The following is a 16763-nucleotide window of genomic DNA, read 5'->3' as shown; positions in this document are numbered from 1 at the left end:
TTTGAGAGAGCAGACGCAAAATCGTTCATAAATAATAGTGTGGTTGGGATGTGGCAAGAAGAATGGGACAAAGGTAATAAATGGAGACATTTTTATGCAATTCAAAAATAAGTAGGAAGAAAGAAACCATTTTTACTCGGCTAATATTAGGACACACAGGACTAAATAATACACTTTTCAAAATACTGTACTATTCCAGTGTCAGCAATACATGGTGGACAGATGGAGATTAAAGGCGAGGATTGTGGAAGCAGGTAGGAAATGGAGTATAGGAGGTGTTTTAGGCGGGTATGGGGGACTTTATTTTTCTTTTTTGCTCAAATGTGGTTTAATTTGTAGACTGTAACACTGCACAGAGGCATGATATTACATGATACAGTAGGTGGCGGCATACACCTCTAAAATATGGTTGTAGTCCGCCAATAAACGAAGAAGAAGAAGTCGTTCACTCTGTGTTGGCGTGTAACGGCAGATGTGCAGATCACTACTGCTGCTCCGTTAGTGCCGTGAAGGAAAGCAATGAAGGTCATTTTTGTGGATTGTGTGCATTGTGCTATATTTTTGCTTGTGATAGGCTGTTTACATGTTGTTTTTCAGTGAGCCGCTGCTGTCTTACATCCTCTTGTTATGCTCTCTCGTAGGTTACCAATTTTCGCTCTAAATCAGTGCTTGCCTCAGTGTAGCCATGGCCTGCTTTTATGAAGTTTGGCACTGCTGTAAAAGTTCCTTTGGTGTGTGCTCTGTCTCAGCTTGACCTGTTGACCTTTTGGTGCAAATTACATGGTTCACTTTAGATCTGTTCAGGGGCAGACTTACCATTAGGCAAACACAGGCAATTGCCTGGAGCCCTGAGATTTCCAGGGGCACCCAAACGTCTCATAAAAATTGAATTTTTCAATTTAAGGTACATATTACTGTTTTAGTCTTAATTCACATGCTTAAAACTACATTACAATGCACTAATTTTCAGAAGTGTTTAGACTGCTGTCCCCTCCCTTCTCATGCAATGGACTATTCCATGTTACTGTGCATGTGCAGATTGATTCCGGAAGACTGGAGCAAAACAAACTTGTTGGCGAGGAGCGCCGCTGATGTCGGTGTCAGCCGAGGAGAATGAGGTAGATGAAGCAGACACAGAGATGTGAGTATTAAAGCGGTAAACTATATTAAATGTCGCTTAATGTTCTCATCGATTACATGAAAAGCGTTGAGATGATGTACATAAGTAATAATAATAATGCCCCCAGGAGGATTTCAAGGACTTTATCTAGTTCAGGAAATAGGAGAATTTTCTCATGTTCACACTTGTTACAAGATGATAAACATAAATATTTCAAATTGGTTTTGGCGGGGTGTATGTGTATGTATATATATATATGTATATATATATATATATATATGTATATATGTATATGTATATATGTATATGTATATGTGTATATATGTATATGTGTATATATATGTATATGTATATATATATATATATATATATATATATATATGTGTGTATATATATATATATACACGTGTGTATATATATATATATATATACACACACACACACACACACACACACACACACACACACACACACACATGGCTATGAAACTCAAAACTTAAGCCTACAGATAACTAACATATTTCAAAAGCAGAAAAAGTGGCCCCCAAATGACTACATGCGCCCCTGGAGCTGTTACTGTATGCACTTTAGCAAGCCCCTTATCTTAGGCACTGACCAGCAGCAAGTTTGCACAGCACATATGCACTTTAGCTTGACCTATTTTGGAGTTTAATTTATTTGGATTTTTGTATTTTGTCTTATTTGCTCCTAAACCCCCAAATTAGAGCCAAGTGTTTCAAAAAGATTTGTGTAATAAAGTAACTGTCTTTTGTAAAAACTTGTCTTCAGTAAATAAAATTGTTCTATACTTTTTTGTCAACTTTTCCACTTGGTCTTTTGTATTGATTTGCCAGACTTTCCCATGTTATGTAATAGGACACCCTCAGTTGGACCTACAGACTAGTGGGCTTACGCCTGCCCTCGCTGCCACGTTGGGTCTGCTCCACCTCCCCCTGTTACACATCCAGAAAGACACACTGACCACTACTGCAGACTTTCATCATTTGGTCAGATGCACACCGTGTTACTCAACCAACTTTGACCTGTTTACTCTGTCTGACACAATAACCAATGAACTTCTGTTCATGAAAACATAACAACCCCTCTTCAACTCGCAGAGCTCAGACCACTGTTAATTATGACGGACTACAGCCAAATAAATTGTGAAAACACTGACATGCTGGTTGATGGGTAGGCTTTCGTGATAAAAGCAAGGAACTCCTGTGTAACGGCGCAAAGGAAAACATGGACTCTGTGCCTTTTTGAAGTTTTTTTGTTTGTTTTACAAGCAATCATGACCAAATGGTCTTCAAAGACAGCGTACAGTGTCGGGAAGCAATGGACCTTGGCATCGAGTTAGTGAAGACTATAGGTCTTCATATGGCACACCTTTGGAGTGCCTGATGCTAACTTTAGAAAAACCTGTGTAAAATACTCAAGGCTTGTCCACATGGGAATGTTTTTAGGTGGAAACAGTACTTTGATCCACACGGCAGTGGCGTTCTGGGTGAAGCAGTATGTTTTGAAAATGTTTTTGCTTTTTAAGAGTGGTGAAAGTCTGACAGTGCCACCTTGTTGCCATGTGCACAAACACTTTCTGAAAACTGTGATATCGCCACCCTGTCGTCGCGTGACCAGAAGCGACCGGTTGTGTACTGCTGCCAAAAAGCAAATATTTTTGACTCGCATGACTCAGTCTACATTCTCCTGATATAGTTTTTCTCCTGATAAATTCCACTTTGTCATCAGTCCAGACAAGCTGGACAAGTGGACGACGGACTTTAGGTGCATGTGTTCATTCTTCTGTAGTTTTTTTTGTGTCACGTGAGTCTTTTTACAGTGTCACATTTAGGTGTGCCCATTTGTTCTCGTGTTGACGTGGACTACTGATCCAAAACTGTGGACGGGATTTTTTTTTTTTTTTTTTTTTTTCCCAGCCCGCCAAAAGAAGTGTTCCCCCTCAGGCCCTCAGTTTCTGTAGTATAATTGTCAAATTTCAAATGGGAACCCAAAAAAATTTTGAAAGATATTGAAACTCCTATTTGTCAGTGTCTGTAGCACTTCAAAAGATACTGACACCTGGGGAAATTCAAAAAAGAGCCCAAAGCTATGCCTCTACTCCAAATGGTCAATGGCCAACTTTATACTTTCTTTTTAGGCATTTTGACCAAAAAAATGCCATAATTAGAAAGGTGTTAATATATTAGATAACGAATATTACTACTATTTGCTATGTCACCAATGATACAAAAGGTACCGTATACTGTGCAGTATTTTCCTCTAGGTAGTGTTAGTTCAAGATTTTTTCATTGAATTAAAAAAAAAAAAAAAAAAAAACACCAAGCAGTTATCAATTTCAGATTCACAGTCTTAGATTTATTTTACAGTGTGATTGACTGAAGCAAAAAGATACAATTTCAGGTGGCCGTCCAAAAAAGGGACACATCCCATCAATTTATGGTTCCTCTGGAAATTTTTGTTTCCATCATCAGTTATAGTCTTGGCCCCCCTTAGAGCAGGAAGAAGGTTCATATGGGTTAACAATCTCACAAGCAGGGAAAACAAGCACCCCAGTTTACGATTCAATCCAGTTTGTACTATTGTATCCTGTGTGACTGATAAAATGGTTAGCATGCAAGACATTGATTCTGTTGAGATGTGTTCTCCTGAGAGCCTTTGCCCCACATCAGCTGACCTCCATTGTTTATGTGCAGAACAAGTCTATTTCATATACCACATAAACTACATACAGTATATAATGTCATTTTTATTATTAGCACACTAATATATGAGCAATACTGTATACACCATGCAACATGTATCAAATCCCCACCCTCCCATACCACCCCTTTTATCCTTTAATTTTTCTGAATGTGTCCCTTGGTGTAAAAAGTGTATACGCCCCTGATCTAACGTGTGTCTTATTTTTGTTGCTCAAGCAAACAATGTAGTCCTCAAGTGTATCCCAAAGTACAGACTGAATAAAACATGGCAGCCGGTTTCTGTTGTTGACATCAGTGTGATTTTTTAATGCTTATGAATAATTCAGAGAGGTACGGGACGAATAGGAGGTGGTGATAAAATGAGGGATGAGGAAAGATAAGTGCTCTCTGAAGTTTGAATTTGTGCTTATAGCAGGTGGGAGCTTGTTTTATGTTGAAGATGTGATTTAAGTGAGATGCTAAGAGAGTGATTTCATTAAAAAGCATTCATAATGACATATTGCGGGGTTAAATGATCCGTGTTTTCTGCCGTAAACTCTTCTTGGCTGGTTCAGTGGCATTTGCCCAAAAAAAAGGACGTTGCTGAAATATTTAACACCAGTGAAAAGTGTTTGATCCGCTTCAGTAAACCAACATTTTACACATGGATTTTACTCTCTTGCACATGCAAAGTGCGCACTACTGCAAGATAAGTGACAGTGTAATGTGTTCATTAGCATGAGGGTCTTATCTCCATTGCGCTTTGCTTGCTGTGGGATACCGATGATCTCCATCGATGAATGTTTGAATTTTCATCTCAGTCTTCCACTGAAGGAGCCATGCAGCAACATCCCAGCATCCTTCCTCCTTTCTTTCTATCCTTCTTCCTCTTCCGTTTCTTCCTTCTGTTGTGCTTCCTGATAAACCTCCTCAAAGACTGGATGTGTTTTGCCTGCTTTCGGATCTTGGACTCAAGGTGGGACTGGATGGCCGTGGTTTGAGACTCTAGGTCCACTGAGGCACCGTACACCTCCCATGTCATTCCCTGCTCATCTTTTGCCACCTCCCGTGGCTTAGCTCCCACTTCCTGTCCCGCTTGCATCCTCACTTCTTTGTCACCTCCCATGATACTGTTAGCACTTTCTTCTTTGACTTGGCTGGACAGCTCGATGTCAATCTTACAGACATGCTTCCGGAGGGACTGGGCAGCTGGCACACAGCACAGTGACACAGTTGGTGAGGTCAAGCCACATGATTGGTTCTCCCAGTTGTCAATCAGGGAGAAGCAGGGAGCTCCTCTTGGCAGACTAGGACTGGTGGAAACTGACCGCTCAGTCATCTCCGCTGCCACCTGGACCCCCACCTCCCTACCCTCTGATGCCTGAGGATGAAGCATCTCACTGGGGTTGAGCCTCTCTGGATGAGCGGAAGAAGGATGGGGGAGGTATGACAATGCGATGTTGACATTTTCATCTCTCAGGTGACACACTTTGTTCTGAGGTGGCCTCCCAGCCTCATCCATCCCCTGCTGGACCTCTTGAGATTTCATTCCTCCTGCTGCTGTCAACTTCCATTGTCCTCCCTTTGGAGCTACGCCGCTTGTCAGTGATGTCCTGTCCACAGAGTCTAAGGTAAGACTTTTAGTCAAGTCGGCCACCGCTTCAGGCTCTGGTGTGCATCTTTTCTGCGTCGTTAAGGCAACACAGGTTCTGGTCTTGGGGCTGGAAGCAGCAAGAGGAGCTAGATGGACTAAAACCAAAGCAACAAATTAATGTTCATGTGATTAGCTGTTTATAATAAGGAAATACCTGAAAGCTCTTACCTAGAATAGAATCTGGACAACTGGACCTACATTCAGGACTTCTGCTCACCAAAAGTGGACATGGAGAGACTGTTACAGAGGGGGGGCGAGTCAGTTCCTTTTTAAAAGAATCACACTTTGATTTGGGGCACGGACTAGGTTTGACACTTGGGTTGTCTACACTGGTTTGGATGTCAGTTTCACAGTCCAGATTTTCTCTGGTTCCATTCTCAAAACTGGGACTTGTCTTGGAACTGTAGCCTGTAAAACTTCCCTTTGAACCACAACTGTTTCCAGAAGCACTTTTTTGGCTGTCTTTGGACGCCGTCATGGTTTTGGAGTTGAACGTTGGTTTGGACGGTGTGGGACTATTGCGACCAATGGGGACTGAGTCCATCTTCTTCATTTGTGGCTTTGCACTTACAGAAGCTGTTGTGCTAACTGGTTCTGGTTCTTCAGTGGCTGGTGAAGTTTGACCCGGAAGACAGCCAGAATCTTCTCTATGGTGTTGGACCTTTATCGTGTCTTTCTCGCCATCTTGCTTCTTGATGCTTTGCATTTTGAGTCTCAGTGTGACCTTGCTGTTCGTCTTCAGAGTTGATCCACTTTGTGTTTTGGGCATTGAGGCTCCTGATGCTTCCGTTCTCACTGATTGTGTTTTGACCCCAGCCCCCACCCCGGGGCTGCAAGCCAATTGTTGCGCCCTATGTGATCCAGAGGCTTTCGTGGTTGTCAAAGAGACTTCGGGCTTCCCATCTTCCTGACTTTGCTTCACTGTAAGTTTCCCATCATCCTTTTTGGAGCAAGGGTTGCCCGGTGAGGTTAGGCTGAAGCTTAGGTTGAAGTTAGGCTCCTCCCTGCACTTGCCGTTTGCATCCTTGCTGCCAAGGGAATCCGCAAACCCTGCTTGCCTTGGAATCTGATGTTTGGATTTAACATCCTTCCGGAGCTTGGGGTTGTATGAGGTTTCCATAGTAGTTAAAGCTTGACAGTTATTTTGTTTTAGGGCATGGGAAGCAAAACATGCAGGCTAAGAATTAGTTTTAGTATGTTAAATGTTAATATCAACACTGTTTGCCATAACTTACATGGACCTTCACAATACACACTATCAATATGACCATTAGGAAACATAGCTATTGATTGTAGTGTCCATTAAAAATAAGTCTTCTCACCACACATGGATGCCTCCACGTTCACGCCATGCGCTGCCTGTCCGATGCTTCCTCATCGACTGAAGGCAACAAGCCTCCACCGCCGCCTCACAGGAGGTGCTTATGAATAAATAAGGAAGCAAGGCACACATCCACGGATGTTTCCTCCCGCCATCTTTTGGGCTCGCCAATGAAGACACATAAATAAGATTTGCTGAGCATGTCAGATGCTGTTGCTGTCGGGTCATTTTAGTGTGCATTTTGTTGAGTTGTCTTCTGCTGGGGGCTGCACGGTGGCCGCACAGTCAGGAGATCCGGGTTCTTATCTCCGTTGGAACATCTGTGTGTGGAGTTTGCATGTTTGGCTAATTGGAGACTCTAAATTGCCTGTAGGTGAATGTGAGTGTGAATGTTTGTGTACCCCGCCTCTCGCCCAAAATAAGCTGGGATAGGCTCCAGCTTACCCATGATCCTAATGAAGACAAACTGTATAGAAAATGCATGAATGGGTGTCTTCTACTGGTTACTTGGACACTGACTGTCACCGACATGTGAGCATTCAAGATTCAACTTTTCGACTTTGCAATTATATACATCAGTAATGTAAAGTCAGTTTATGAATTATGAAGTATTTTACCTTTCAGGGCCCATAATTTACCAAGCAGTGGCATATTTTACTGAAACATGTCTTATGTTGTTAAGTCGGACTTTAAATGGACTCTGTCAGCAAATAAATCACATAAATGAGGTGTCAACGAAGAGACTGTAAGTTCGGACTGTGTCAATCCCCTGGCCCACTTCTAAAAGGTTGGCCAATAGGATGCGGCCGACTCGATGCTGCCTGACAAGGCCAGCTGACTCTTTATTGTCCTGTCGGATGCGTACATACACAAGGTATCAGCGGCACTTCTCATTTGGTCGACGGATGTGAGAAAGGCCGCTGAGGTGCTGCCGGAACGAGACCTTTGAGGACAGTGCCTTCCCGTCTCATCAGCACATACGTGCCTAATCCAAACTGCTCGGGAGCAAACATGTGGGAGGAGAACTTTGATACAGAGCAGTAAGTCACCTCTCCAAAACACCTGTGAGTGTTATGGCAGGTCACCTTTTGAGTTGCTGTTTGCTAGCAGCAAGAGCTCTCCCCGTTGGCTGTAAAAGACTTGAACAGCTAGCGTGCTAACTTCACTAAGAGAAGTGATAAGCCGTCAGCTATATTAGCATTAGCCATCCAGTTTAGCCAAAGTAGATCAGCCTAGCCTGAGCTATTTTAGCGTCATGCTAAGTGCAAAGATTACACTATGTGCAGTGAGTATATACTGTGTTTCTTTCTTTGTGTCTGCATGTCGACTAGTGACGTCGGTCAGAAGCTCGACTACTCGCCCGTGTCATGGCGAGAGTACTTCGACCAGATGGAGGACGTGAACGTGGGCCAGGCCGACAACCGAGACATCTTCCGGGTTTACAAAGCGGGACACGACGGCCCCCTGCTGGTTCTTCTGCATGGCGGAGGACACTCGGCCTTGTCCTGGGCCGTCTTTACTGTGAATACTCAAACAAAGTGAGTGCTTGTGGATATCGGGCAAAAGCTGAAGTTTTTCCTTCCTTTTTGTGCGTTGCAGACGGCCATCACCGCCAGAGTGAACTGCCGGGTGCTCGCCATGGACCTCAGGGGTCACGGTGAGGGGACCAAGCATCTCATCTCATTTTAGATCACAATCACAAAGTGGTTTTATTGTGGATGTTTGTAATTCATTCAGGTGACACTCTGGTCCGCCAGTCAGATGACTTCTCCACTCAAACCATGTCCAGGTAAACACGCTCACGACAACAGCAACACCAAGGTGTCACGAGTTCTCATACACTGACACTTTGGATGCTTCTCCTCTTTGCAGCGACATAGCCAATGTCGTCCGAGCATGCTTCGGTGAGACTCCTCCCCCCATCGTCCTGATAGGCCACGGGGTCGGTGGGGCGATCGCAGTGCACGCATCCAGCAATGCGCTGCTGCCAACAACTGTAGGACTGGTGGCGATCGATGTTGTCGAGGGTGAGGGGTTGTTCTCAATTCATAGTCATTTACCACACTCCAACACTCCAATTTGATGAGTCTCCAATCCTGAATGGCAGGAAGTGCAATGGAGGCACTTCACAGCATACAAAACTTCCTGAAAGGAAGACCCAAATCCTTCAAGTCTATGGACCATGCCATTGAATGGAGGTGGGCATCCATCGACATACTACAGTATTCATACTTGTTTATAGTTGCATACGATGTGAAATTGTGCTCACATTTTAGTGTCAAGAGTGGACAAATTCGGAACCTGGAATCTGCTAGAGTGTCAATGGTTGGTCAGATCAAAAGGTAAGATGGCACTGATTGGTCAGTAGAGGTGCCAGACTCCGCCCCTTGCGCGTCCTCTGATTGTGCTGTCTTTCAGGTGTGAGATGGAAGAGACGGACACTCTGGAACAAGCCAGCCCAGTGAGCAACGTGGTGGTCGAACGTAACGAGGAGTTCTACGACCAAAGCTACGATAAAGAGAACGCTGCCACAGAAGCGAGCCTCGGTGAAGGCCAGGTACAAGAACACTCTGGCACGTCTATGTGACAGACATCCCATAATAAGCATCTTCACGGCTGCCGTTTGGCACTGGCAATGATGAGAGCATGTGCATGTTGTGGTGTGCCAGAGTGTCTACAAATGGCGTATAGACCTGTCAAAGTCGGAGAAGTACTGGGATGGCTGGTTTCGGGGAACGTCCAACCTCTTTTTGGCCTGCAACCTGCCGAAACTCCTCCTCCTGGCCGGTGAGTGCATGGTGCTCCTCTATTCTTTATTACCAACTCCCCTGAAGCTCATATGAAACTCATGTGTTGGCAGGAATTGACCGGCTGGACCGTGACCTGACCATCGGCCAGATGCAAGGTGAGCCATGCCCCCTTGTTCACATTGTAGCCAGGAAATATGAGTAGCAGAAATTACAGGTGTCTTAGAATAATCGACTATTTGACAGTTTGATTCAGAGGAGTCTGATACGACTATCAATCTCCCACTTGAATCAATCTCTCAGTCGAATCGGATGAAAATGTTATGTGATCAAGATTGTGCCATTCTGACTTCATGGGGGTGCCCACCATACATTTTTACACAGAATATATTTGTTTTGGTTATACATAGCCTATTTTGATCAAAAGTCAGCCTAATTTGTGTTAATAAAGATTTGAAAATTAGCTGTGTGTTTAACTTTAAACAGAAGACCTATACTTTCTGGTCATTAATAAAATCACCCGCTCCAAAGAAGCTGAGGTGAGCGCCAAGACGATCTTCAGTATTAACTGACTTGTTGGCGCAAAAAAACTACTAAAAAAAAATATTCAATGTGTGGAAGTATTTTGAAAAGGTTAAAGATGACCCCAGAAAGTACAATGCACGTTGTGCTAGCAGCTTCTTACATATCACACGGCAACAACCAACATGGCGTATCATTAAAAATAATTAAGGCTGTTACGCCAACTTTTTTTTAATATCCCCTCTGTGAATTTTAATCCAATAAATAGGCGGCTAACAGAGTTTTGGCAAGTTGCTATTCAAGCCTTGTTGTTCATATTTGATGTGCACTTTGGGATATTCCCACTTGCCGATAGTGACCGTTTTTCATTTTTGTTCATTCTGCTTTCAGTGGCCCTAGATGAATAAATGTTGTGTTGTTGCACACCTACCATGTTTTTCTTTGGCCTGGAAAAAGTCGCAAATGAAATCCGTTTATTCGTAGGATCCCCATTAGACAACATTCAACAATTACTAAGCTATGGACAAAATCTAACGAACCATACAGTATCTGACTATGAAAATCCTTAGTAGAACACAGCCTTAGTAGAAACATCAAAGAATGCCTGTGGGAATAGTTGCCATTCATTTTGTGTACTGTGTGTCTGTGTGCACCTTTTCTGCTGTCTCCTTGGTGATAGCTTCCCAACAAGCACCTGTTGCTGTCAGTCAGCGGCCACGCTGGGTGTGACAGCCCAGCGGTGTGTGTGCCTGTGTGTGTTTATATATGATAAGATAAAAACTACAGTGTCTGTCTGTCTGCAGGTAAATTCATGATGCAGGTGCTGCCACCCTGTGGCCACGCAGTGCAAGAAGACAAACCAGACAAAGTAAGAAAGCGCCAAATTGAGTTGTTTGTGTTTGGCCCAGTTGCATCAAATGTCTTTATTATTAAGCGTGTGCGTGTGTGTGTGTGTGTGTGTGTGTGTTTGAAGGTGGCTGACGCCGTGGCTGCCTTCTTGTTGCGGCACAAGTTCGCCGAAGCCAGAAGAGAAACGATGTAAAAGTGACAACTGCTGCTCATCCTACTGTTGTGCCCTTCAAGCTCAAATAAAAATCCTATTTATTATTTGTATTGTCTTTGCAGCTAAAACTCTTTCTCAAGATGAAGCCTACAGGTAAATAATCTTTTCTCATAAATGAGAAAGTAACATTGTCTAAGCTGTACTAATTTACATTGTATCTAAGTGTCGTTTCTCGAGTGTTGTCCCATGAAAAGATATCATAAAATATGTGAATGTTTTTTCACTTTTGTGAAATACTTTTTGCATGTTTGTCACACCGTCATGTTTTAGATCATCAAACAAATTTAAATATTAGTCAATGGCAACCCAATTAAACACAAAATGCAGTTTTTCAATTAAACTTTATTATTGAGGGAATGTTTCATGTTTTTGCCATTTGCGGATCATGGCTCTCACTGTGGTTTGCTGGAGCCTCAAAGCTTTCGAAATGGCTTTATAACCTTTTCCAGACTGATAGATCTCAATCTCAGTTATGCTTTAACCCACAACCCTGAACAGTGGCCAGACAGGCTAAGTAGGGCGTTGATGACTAATAGGAGGCAGGTGTGACTTGTGGATAAACCCAAGGTTTTTATTGTGGATTTGAGTCATCCCACAACAGGCACAATACTCCCTAACAAAAACATGGGCCACTGTAACCCACGGCAAGCTGAAAGAAAACTTCCTGTCCTCCACTCACTCTGCCCCCCAGTTAACACATTTATAGCAACACGCACAAGGCTTATCTACTCTTCTTGCTTCTTTACTCTTTTACCATACTGGGTAATATGAATATAAAGGTGACTATAGGAGTGTTAGAGGACTTATTATAAAAACTATACCCTACTAGTCTTTTCATTTATCAACGCTCAACGTTGGACAACTTTGACATATTAACACTTATCCATTTAAAAAATAAATACATTGGAGTAACAGCTTTCGTTTTTGATGTCATAAATTAATTAAATATTTTAATCTGCTGTATCTCATTGTGACCACTAGATGCCAGTAAACATAACACAGGTCACCAACACCTTTATAAGGCATCCTCTCAGCTGTCGCGTTTTTTTTTCATTTTCTATATTAAATGGCAAACTACATGTTTATTGGTTCTAGAACGTTACTTAGTTATACGAGACCCAATCTCGTATATTGTCTCGTGACACCCCTAATATATACTGTGTATATATATACACACACACACACACACACATTCTCTTTTAGAATAGCAAAAGGAAGATCCTGATCTGATCCGCACACTTCAAACACAAACCTTTATTACTGTTCCATCTTTATGGCTGATGTGGAGCTGCAAAATCGCTGTAGTTTTATTGTGTGGTGAAATGTGAAAGATTACACTTTTTCTGTTTGTGTCTTTTTGGTCCTCCCTAATCCCAAACTGGATGAGAAAACAAAAGTTTACAACACAACAGAGATAGGTTTAATTAAAACACCATTCCCAGAAGAGGCCATGACAGTGCATCATTATTATCATATACTACTACAGTGCTAAAATAAAATGTATAGGGTACTCCACTGAGATGGTGAACTGAAAGCTTGCCAGCATTTTTAGGAAGAACTTTAAATGTTGAAGGGACAATGGAAAAACAAAGCTTGCATTTCCCAGCTCTCAACAAAAAAACATATTGTTCATTTGACCCAAGAAAGTAAGGAAGAACATATTTCCAGAGTGTACAATTGAAAGGCATCATGTCTACTGTACACTTCACACAACCAATGGTAGTTTTTTTTTATTTTGGATGCAAGTTCAGTCCAGGACATGTGAAATAATCGACATTTAAAATGTTCTGAAAGAGAATTAAAACAAGACAGCCAGGCAAAACATTTAGCGCATTACATATTCATCCCAAAAGTGATCAATTCCCCCCCCAAACAAGGTCAGCCTCATGCTGTTCAATATGTACAAGAACATGACAGAACCGTGCTGACGACCAGCACTGCTGCAAGGGGGAGGACTGGGGTGAGGCAGGGGTCAGTCAGTCTTGGCTGCTGGTTGTGAGCGTTACAAAAATAAACGTCTTTTCTGGTATCAAAATAGATGACAATCTTTATCCGTCTCGGCGGCTGTGCCCCAACACGTTCTCATATTTACAGAACGCCTCTCTGTTGTCTCTTGCGATGGCATCGCCATGAACTCTGAGAAGAAAAAAAAAATCTAAAAAGTGTTTGCTAGAAGGGACAAAAAAATGCAAGAAAGGACTCAAAAATTGATTGTCAGCAGACAGGACAAATGTAGTTTGTTTTTTTGTTTGTTTTTTTAAAAAGGCAGCATGAGGTCACGGTACACAACTGCTTCACATCTTAGTCCTTGCGATGATCTATGTGGTCCACTTCTATATCTTATCACACATCTCCTTGTTTAATTTCTTGGCGTCACTAGTCTTTTTTTGGTGGGGCGGGGCTGATGACGGCCGAGGACGGAGTACATCCGAAATTGAACGCAATCTGCAATTGTACACACAGGCAAGAAAAGCGGGAGCTAAAAAGTGTGTTGAATATTGTGAGCTAAGATACTGCAGAGTCAACCCAAATGTTCAGCACGACATCGCCTGGCAGGCTAATCATAGTCCACAAAGTAATGGGAGCAGGATTGCAGAGTAGAACAGGAAGTAAGGGGTCCATGTAGGAAGGCCCAGGTAAGACCATTCCAAAAAAGTAGAGCATTTGCTGTCTTTTTCAGATCAAATGTCTCGTTTTAGGATTCAGGAAGTCCAGAATTCAGACAAGGCAGGATTAGAGATTTCAGGATCTGGGGCTACGGGTACTCTTATCAGACTGGAACACACTGAGAAGAGTAAAAACCCATCCAGGACAGTTCTTTGGGTGTATTTAGGACCATCACAGTCTCGACTCCAGCCCTGCATCAGTTCTCGAATCCCTCAGGTGCAGACTCTGGTGCTGGTCGGAAACCGATTCAAAGCGAAACCAGCTTCTGCTCCGAGTTGTGATTCTTAGTCTGCTAGCTTTTGGTTTTATTGAGGATACCTCAAGACTTGTCCCCAATCTGGGGCTGTTCCATGAGCCCCTCCTCATCTGATAGACGAGTTTCCACAGCGATGACCAGCGATGCCACGGAAGCACTACTCGCCATCGGCTGGAGCTCACCTGCAGGAGGGGCAGAGTGACAAGACGCTTGTAAATGCAGAGAGTATCTAGCACCCCTGATGTTCACCTGTGAGCGTGCCGGTAGTGGCGGTCACAGGACTGTCCCTTAGGGTGTCGGGGTCCTGGTAGTCCTGCGGCAGTCCCATTCGTCGCATCCCGGGGTCCAACACCACAGAGGAGCCGCCCTCGCTTAGTGTGCCATCACTGGACGCCCCAGAAACCACAGCCTCCAGTGCCAAGGCCCCGACACCACCCATGCCAACCCCAGCCACGCCACCCAGGGCCAAGTCGTAGTCCAACGTCAGGTCATCCAGACAGTCTGCGTTCAGCTGGGCACGAGAGGGGCAAAGGTTAATGAATGCCAGCCAATCAATCATATTCTCATGCCGGCATACTCACAGCGATGCCGAGCGCCTTCAGGATGTTCATCTTGCACATGGGACATGTGCGATGGTCCAACAGCCATGGGTCCACACAGTGCTTGTGGAACAAATGTCTTCAAGGACAGACAAGTGGAGTCAGGCACAACAGAAAGTGACATTCAGCGTGCACGGTGTCTACCTGCAAGGCAGGACGCGGACCACATCATTGGCCTTGTAGCCTTCAATACAAACTGCGCAGTTGTCAAAGTCAGCCTCAGTCTCCTGGTCACCCTTTCTGATGGTGCGCACCTGCAGCTTGCTGATGGCCTTCTTTGCGGCGTCACCAAGGCGCCGCTGGACAGGACAGGAAGTTCTGATTACGATTATGACTAGCTGAAAGAACCCTTTACCGTTGTGCTTCTGTTTGTTTTCGCTTCTTCCTACCTGGTTGCGGTCACGTGCATTTGCGTATCGGAACCTCTGGATGTAATAGAAGACCAGCCAGGCCAGTGAGATGATCATCAGCACGATGAAGGAGATGGACACGAACACTACCGATGTCCTGCTCACATACTTCTGCAGGTTCCTTGTTCCGATGGTGATCGTCATGGTGACCGTCACGTTGCGCTCCAGCAGCGCCACCACCTCGCGACCTTTGAGCTCCGGGATCATGATAGCCACCACCTCGCCAGTGCCTGAGGAGAGGGCGAAAGAAAATAAGAAGAAAATAGATGTATAGATTCATACACACAGCAGGACCCTTAGCAGCAAATTCCTTTACCACAAGTGCTCCAAACACCTGGATTCCACATTCCCCCTTCCACAACCTACTTTTATCATCTGTTGACAGCTGGGCTAGTCCTGCCTGTTTTTCTACGCATGACTTGTTGTCACTTGCCAGAAATTGAAATGCTAACGTGGAACCAGAAACGTCATTATTTAGCATTAGTACATTTATATTGCTACGGTTATCGTTTATCAAAACTAGAACATCACTCCAATGTTCTTGCAATGTGCAGGTAAGAAGATTCACCTGGATGAGGCATGGTGATGGTGTCGTTGGCAATAGCGGAGCCCACATTAAAGATCACCACGGCCGAAGCGTTGTTCTCGGCGGCGTGCCGGATCTTGTCCTTGTAGGTGCAGTTGCCCCGGGCGATCAGAGCCACCCAGGCCCCGGCATGGGCCGGTGCCGAGAACGAGGTGCTGGAGTTGCAGGCCTGGCGGTCGTGCGGGGCGGCGGGCAGGACCACCACCCCCTTGGCGTCCCGCTTTGGCGAATGCTCCCCGTAGCGGCCGCATTCGGTTTTGTCAGTACGGACAATCTTGGTGGCGGGCTCCACGTAGGTTATGTTGACAAAGGCCGTATACCACTCCTCACGCTCGGCCACGGTGAAGTCGAGGCATAGCAGGTGTACGAAGCAGAAGGACAGCAGCCACGTAGAAAGGGCCAGGCTGCGGCAGGCCGCCACCACAGAGCACGGAGCCATGACGGGACTCGAACCTACTCCACCATGGCAACCAGGGGGTAATGAAAGGCGTTCTTTTTAATTGCAACTCCCTCTTCCCGCCCTCCGATGTGCACAGCTGTCTGTTAAACTCTCTGCTGCTTTCAGCCGCTCCCCTCTCTACACAACACCAGCCGCCCGCTAGCCGCCTCCATCTCCGGCGAACAAAAATAACCGCAGGACTAGCACGAACCCAGACAGCCAACAACGTAGCAAACCACGGCGAACAGGTGAATAAAGCTGCCCCCAAAATACAACACCAGCAAAGAATGGAGAGGTCGACGGGAGCTGTTAGTTATTGTAAAATTGTAGACGCCATTTAAGCTGCATTGTTTTGACTGGGCCTGAACGTACTAGTGTAAAGCACCGGTTCGTGAGGAACGCCACTTCCGGTGATATAGCTTTAAAAGAAACGGTATGTCGGCAGGCTCTTAACTGATGAATACAACTTTAGTCATTGTCATAGTAGCTACTAAGTTTATTTCGCTTGTTTACTATAGCCATCTATACTGTTTGATATACTTTCCGCCCTTCGCATTGGCCCTTCAATCGCTAAAACGACACAATTTTTCTTTATTGTGAAGTATAAATCATCCCTACATCCGGTTGAAGCTTGTTCTACTCAGTTCATCTTAAAGTAACTGTGTGGTGCAATATTA

General features: G+C 44.3%; 3 protein-coding genes across 8 annotated transcripts; 1 reads left to right on the top strand and 2 right to left on the bottom strand.

Annotated features, from left to right (window-relative positions):
* Positions 1-19: 19 nt before the first annotated feature.
* Positions 20-11397, top strand: LOC129168463 (protein phosphatase methylesterase 1-like). Of its 5 annotated transcripts, none has more exons than XM_054753771.1 (14): positions 449-525; positions 1039-1141; positions 8129-8318; positions 8397-8454; positions 8535-8586; positions 8670-8824; positions 8905-8995; positions 9074-9139; positions 9216-9354; positions 9467-9584; positions 9658-9702; positions 10870-10934; positions 11040-11104; positions 11192-11397. In XM_054753771.1, exons 2-14 carry the CDS (start codon positions 1092-1094, stop codon positions 11193-11195), a joined length of 1098 nt encoding a protein of 365 aa, XP_054609746.1. In that variant the 5' UTR covers positions 449-525; positions 1039-1091; the 3' UTR covers positions 11196-11397. The 5 variants fall into 5 exon arrangements, with proteins under 5 accessions (XP_054609743.1, XP_054609745.1, XP_054609746.1 ...); XM_054753772.1 differs by adding an exon at positions 1997-7837 and having other exon boundaries at positions 480-525; positions 11040-11397; XM_054753768.1 differs by lacking the exon at positions 449-525 and adding an exon at positions 20-73 and having other exon boundaries at positions 11040-11397.
* On the bottom strand, positions 3415-6858 carry gprin3a (GPRIN family member 3a). Its single transcript, XM_054753766.1, has 2 exons — positions 5645-6858; positions 3415-5571 (listed from the first exon to the last, which is right to left on the bottom strand). Exons 1-2 carry the CDS (start codon positions 6594-6596, stop codon positions 4640-4642), a joined length of 1884 nt encoding a protein of 627 aa, XP_054609741.1. The 5' UTR covers positions 6597-6858; the 3' UTR covers positions 3415-4639.
* A 978-nt stretch (positions 11398-12375) lies between the features above and the next one.
* Positions 12376-16491, bottom strand: rnf150b (ring finger protein 150b). 2 transcript variants are annotated; one of them, XM_054800976.1, is made up of 7 exons: positions 15630-16491; positions 15041-15291; positions 14796-14950; positions 14634-14730; positions 14302-14563; positions 14115-14234; positions 12376-13265 (listed from the first exon to the last, which is right to left on the bottom strand). In XM_054800976.1, the coding sequence occupies exons 1-6, from the start codon at positions 16084-16086 to the stop codon at positions 14116-14118; spliced, it is 1341 nt and encodes a 446-aa protein (XP_054656951.1). In that variant the 5' UTR covers positions 16087-16491; the 3' UTR covers positions 12376-13265; position 14115. The 2 variants fall into 2 exon arrangements, with proteins under 2 accessions (XP_054656951.1, XP_054608393.1); XM_054752418.1 differs by lacking the exon at positions 14115-14234 and having other exon boundaries at positions 12377-13265.
* Between the last annotated feature and the right edge of the window lie 272 nt (positions 16492-16763).

Source organism: Dunckerocampus dactyliophorus, chromosome 15, assembly GCF_027744805.1.
Source record: "Dunckerocampus dactyliophorus isolate RoL2022-P2 chromosome 15, RoL_Ddac_1.1, whole genome shotgun sequence".
NCBI classification, from domain to species: Eukaryota; Metazoa; Chordata; class Actinopteri; order Syngnathiformes; family Syngnathidae; genus Dunckerocampus; species Dunckerocampus dactyliophorus.
This window is presented reverse-complemented; position numbering and strand designations above follow the sequence as displayed.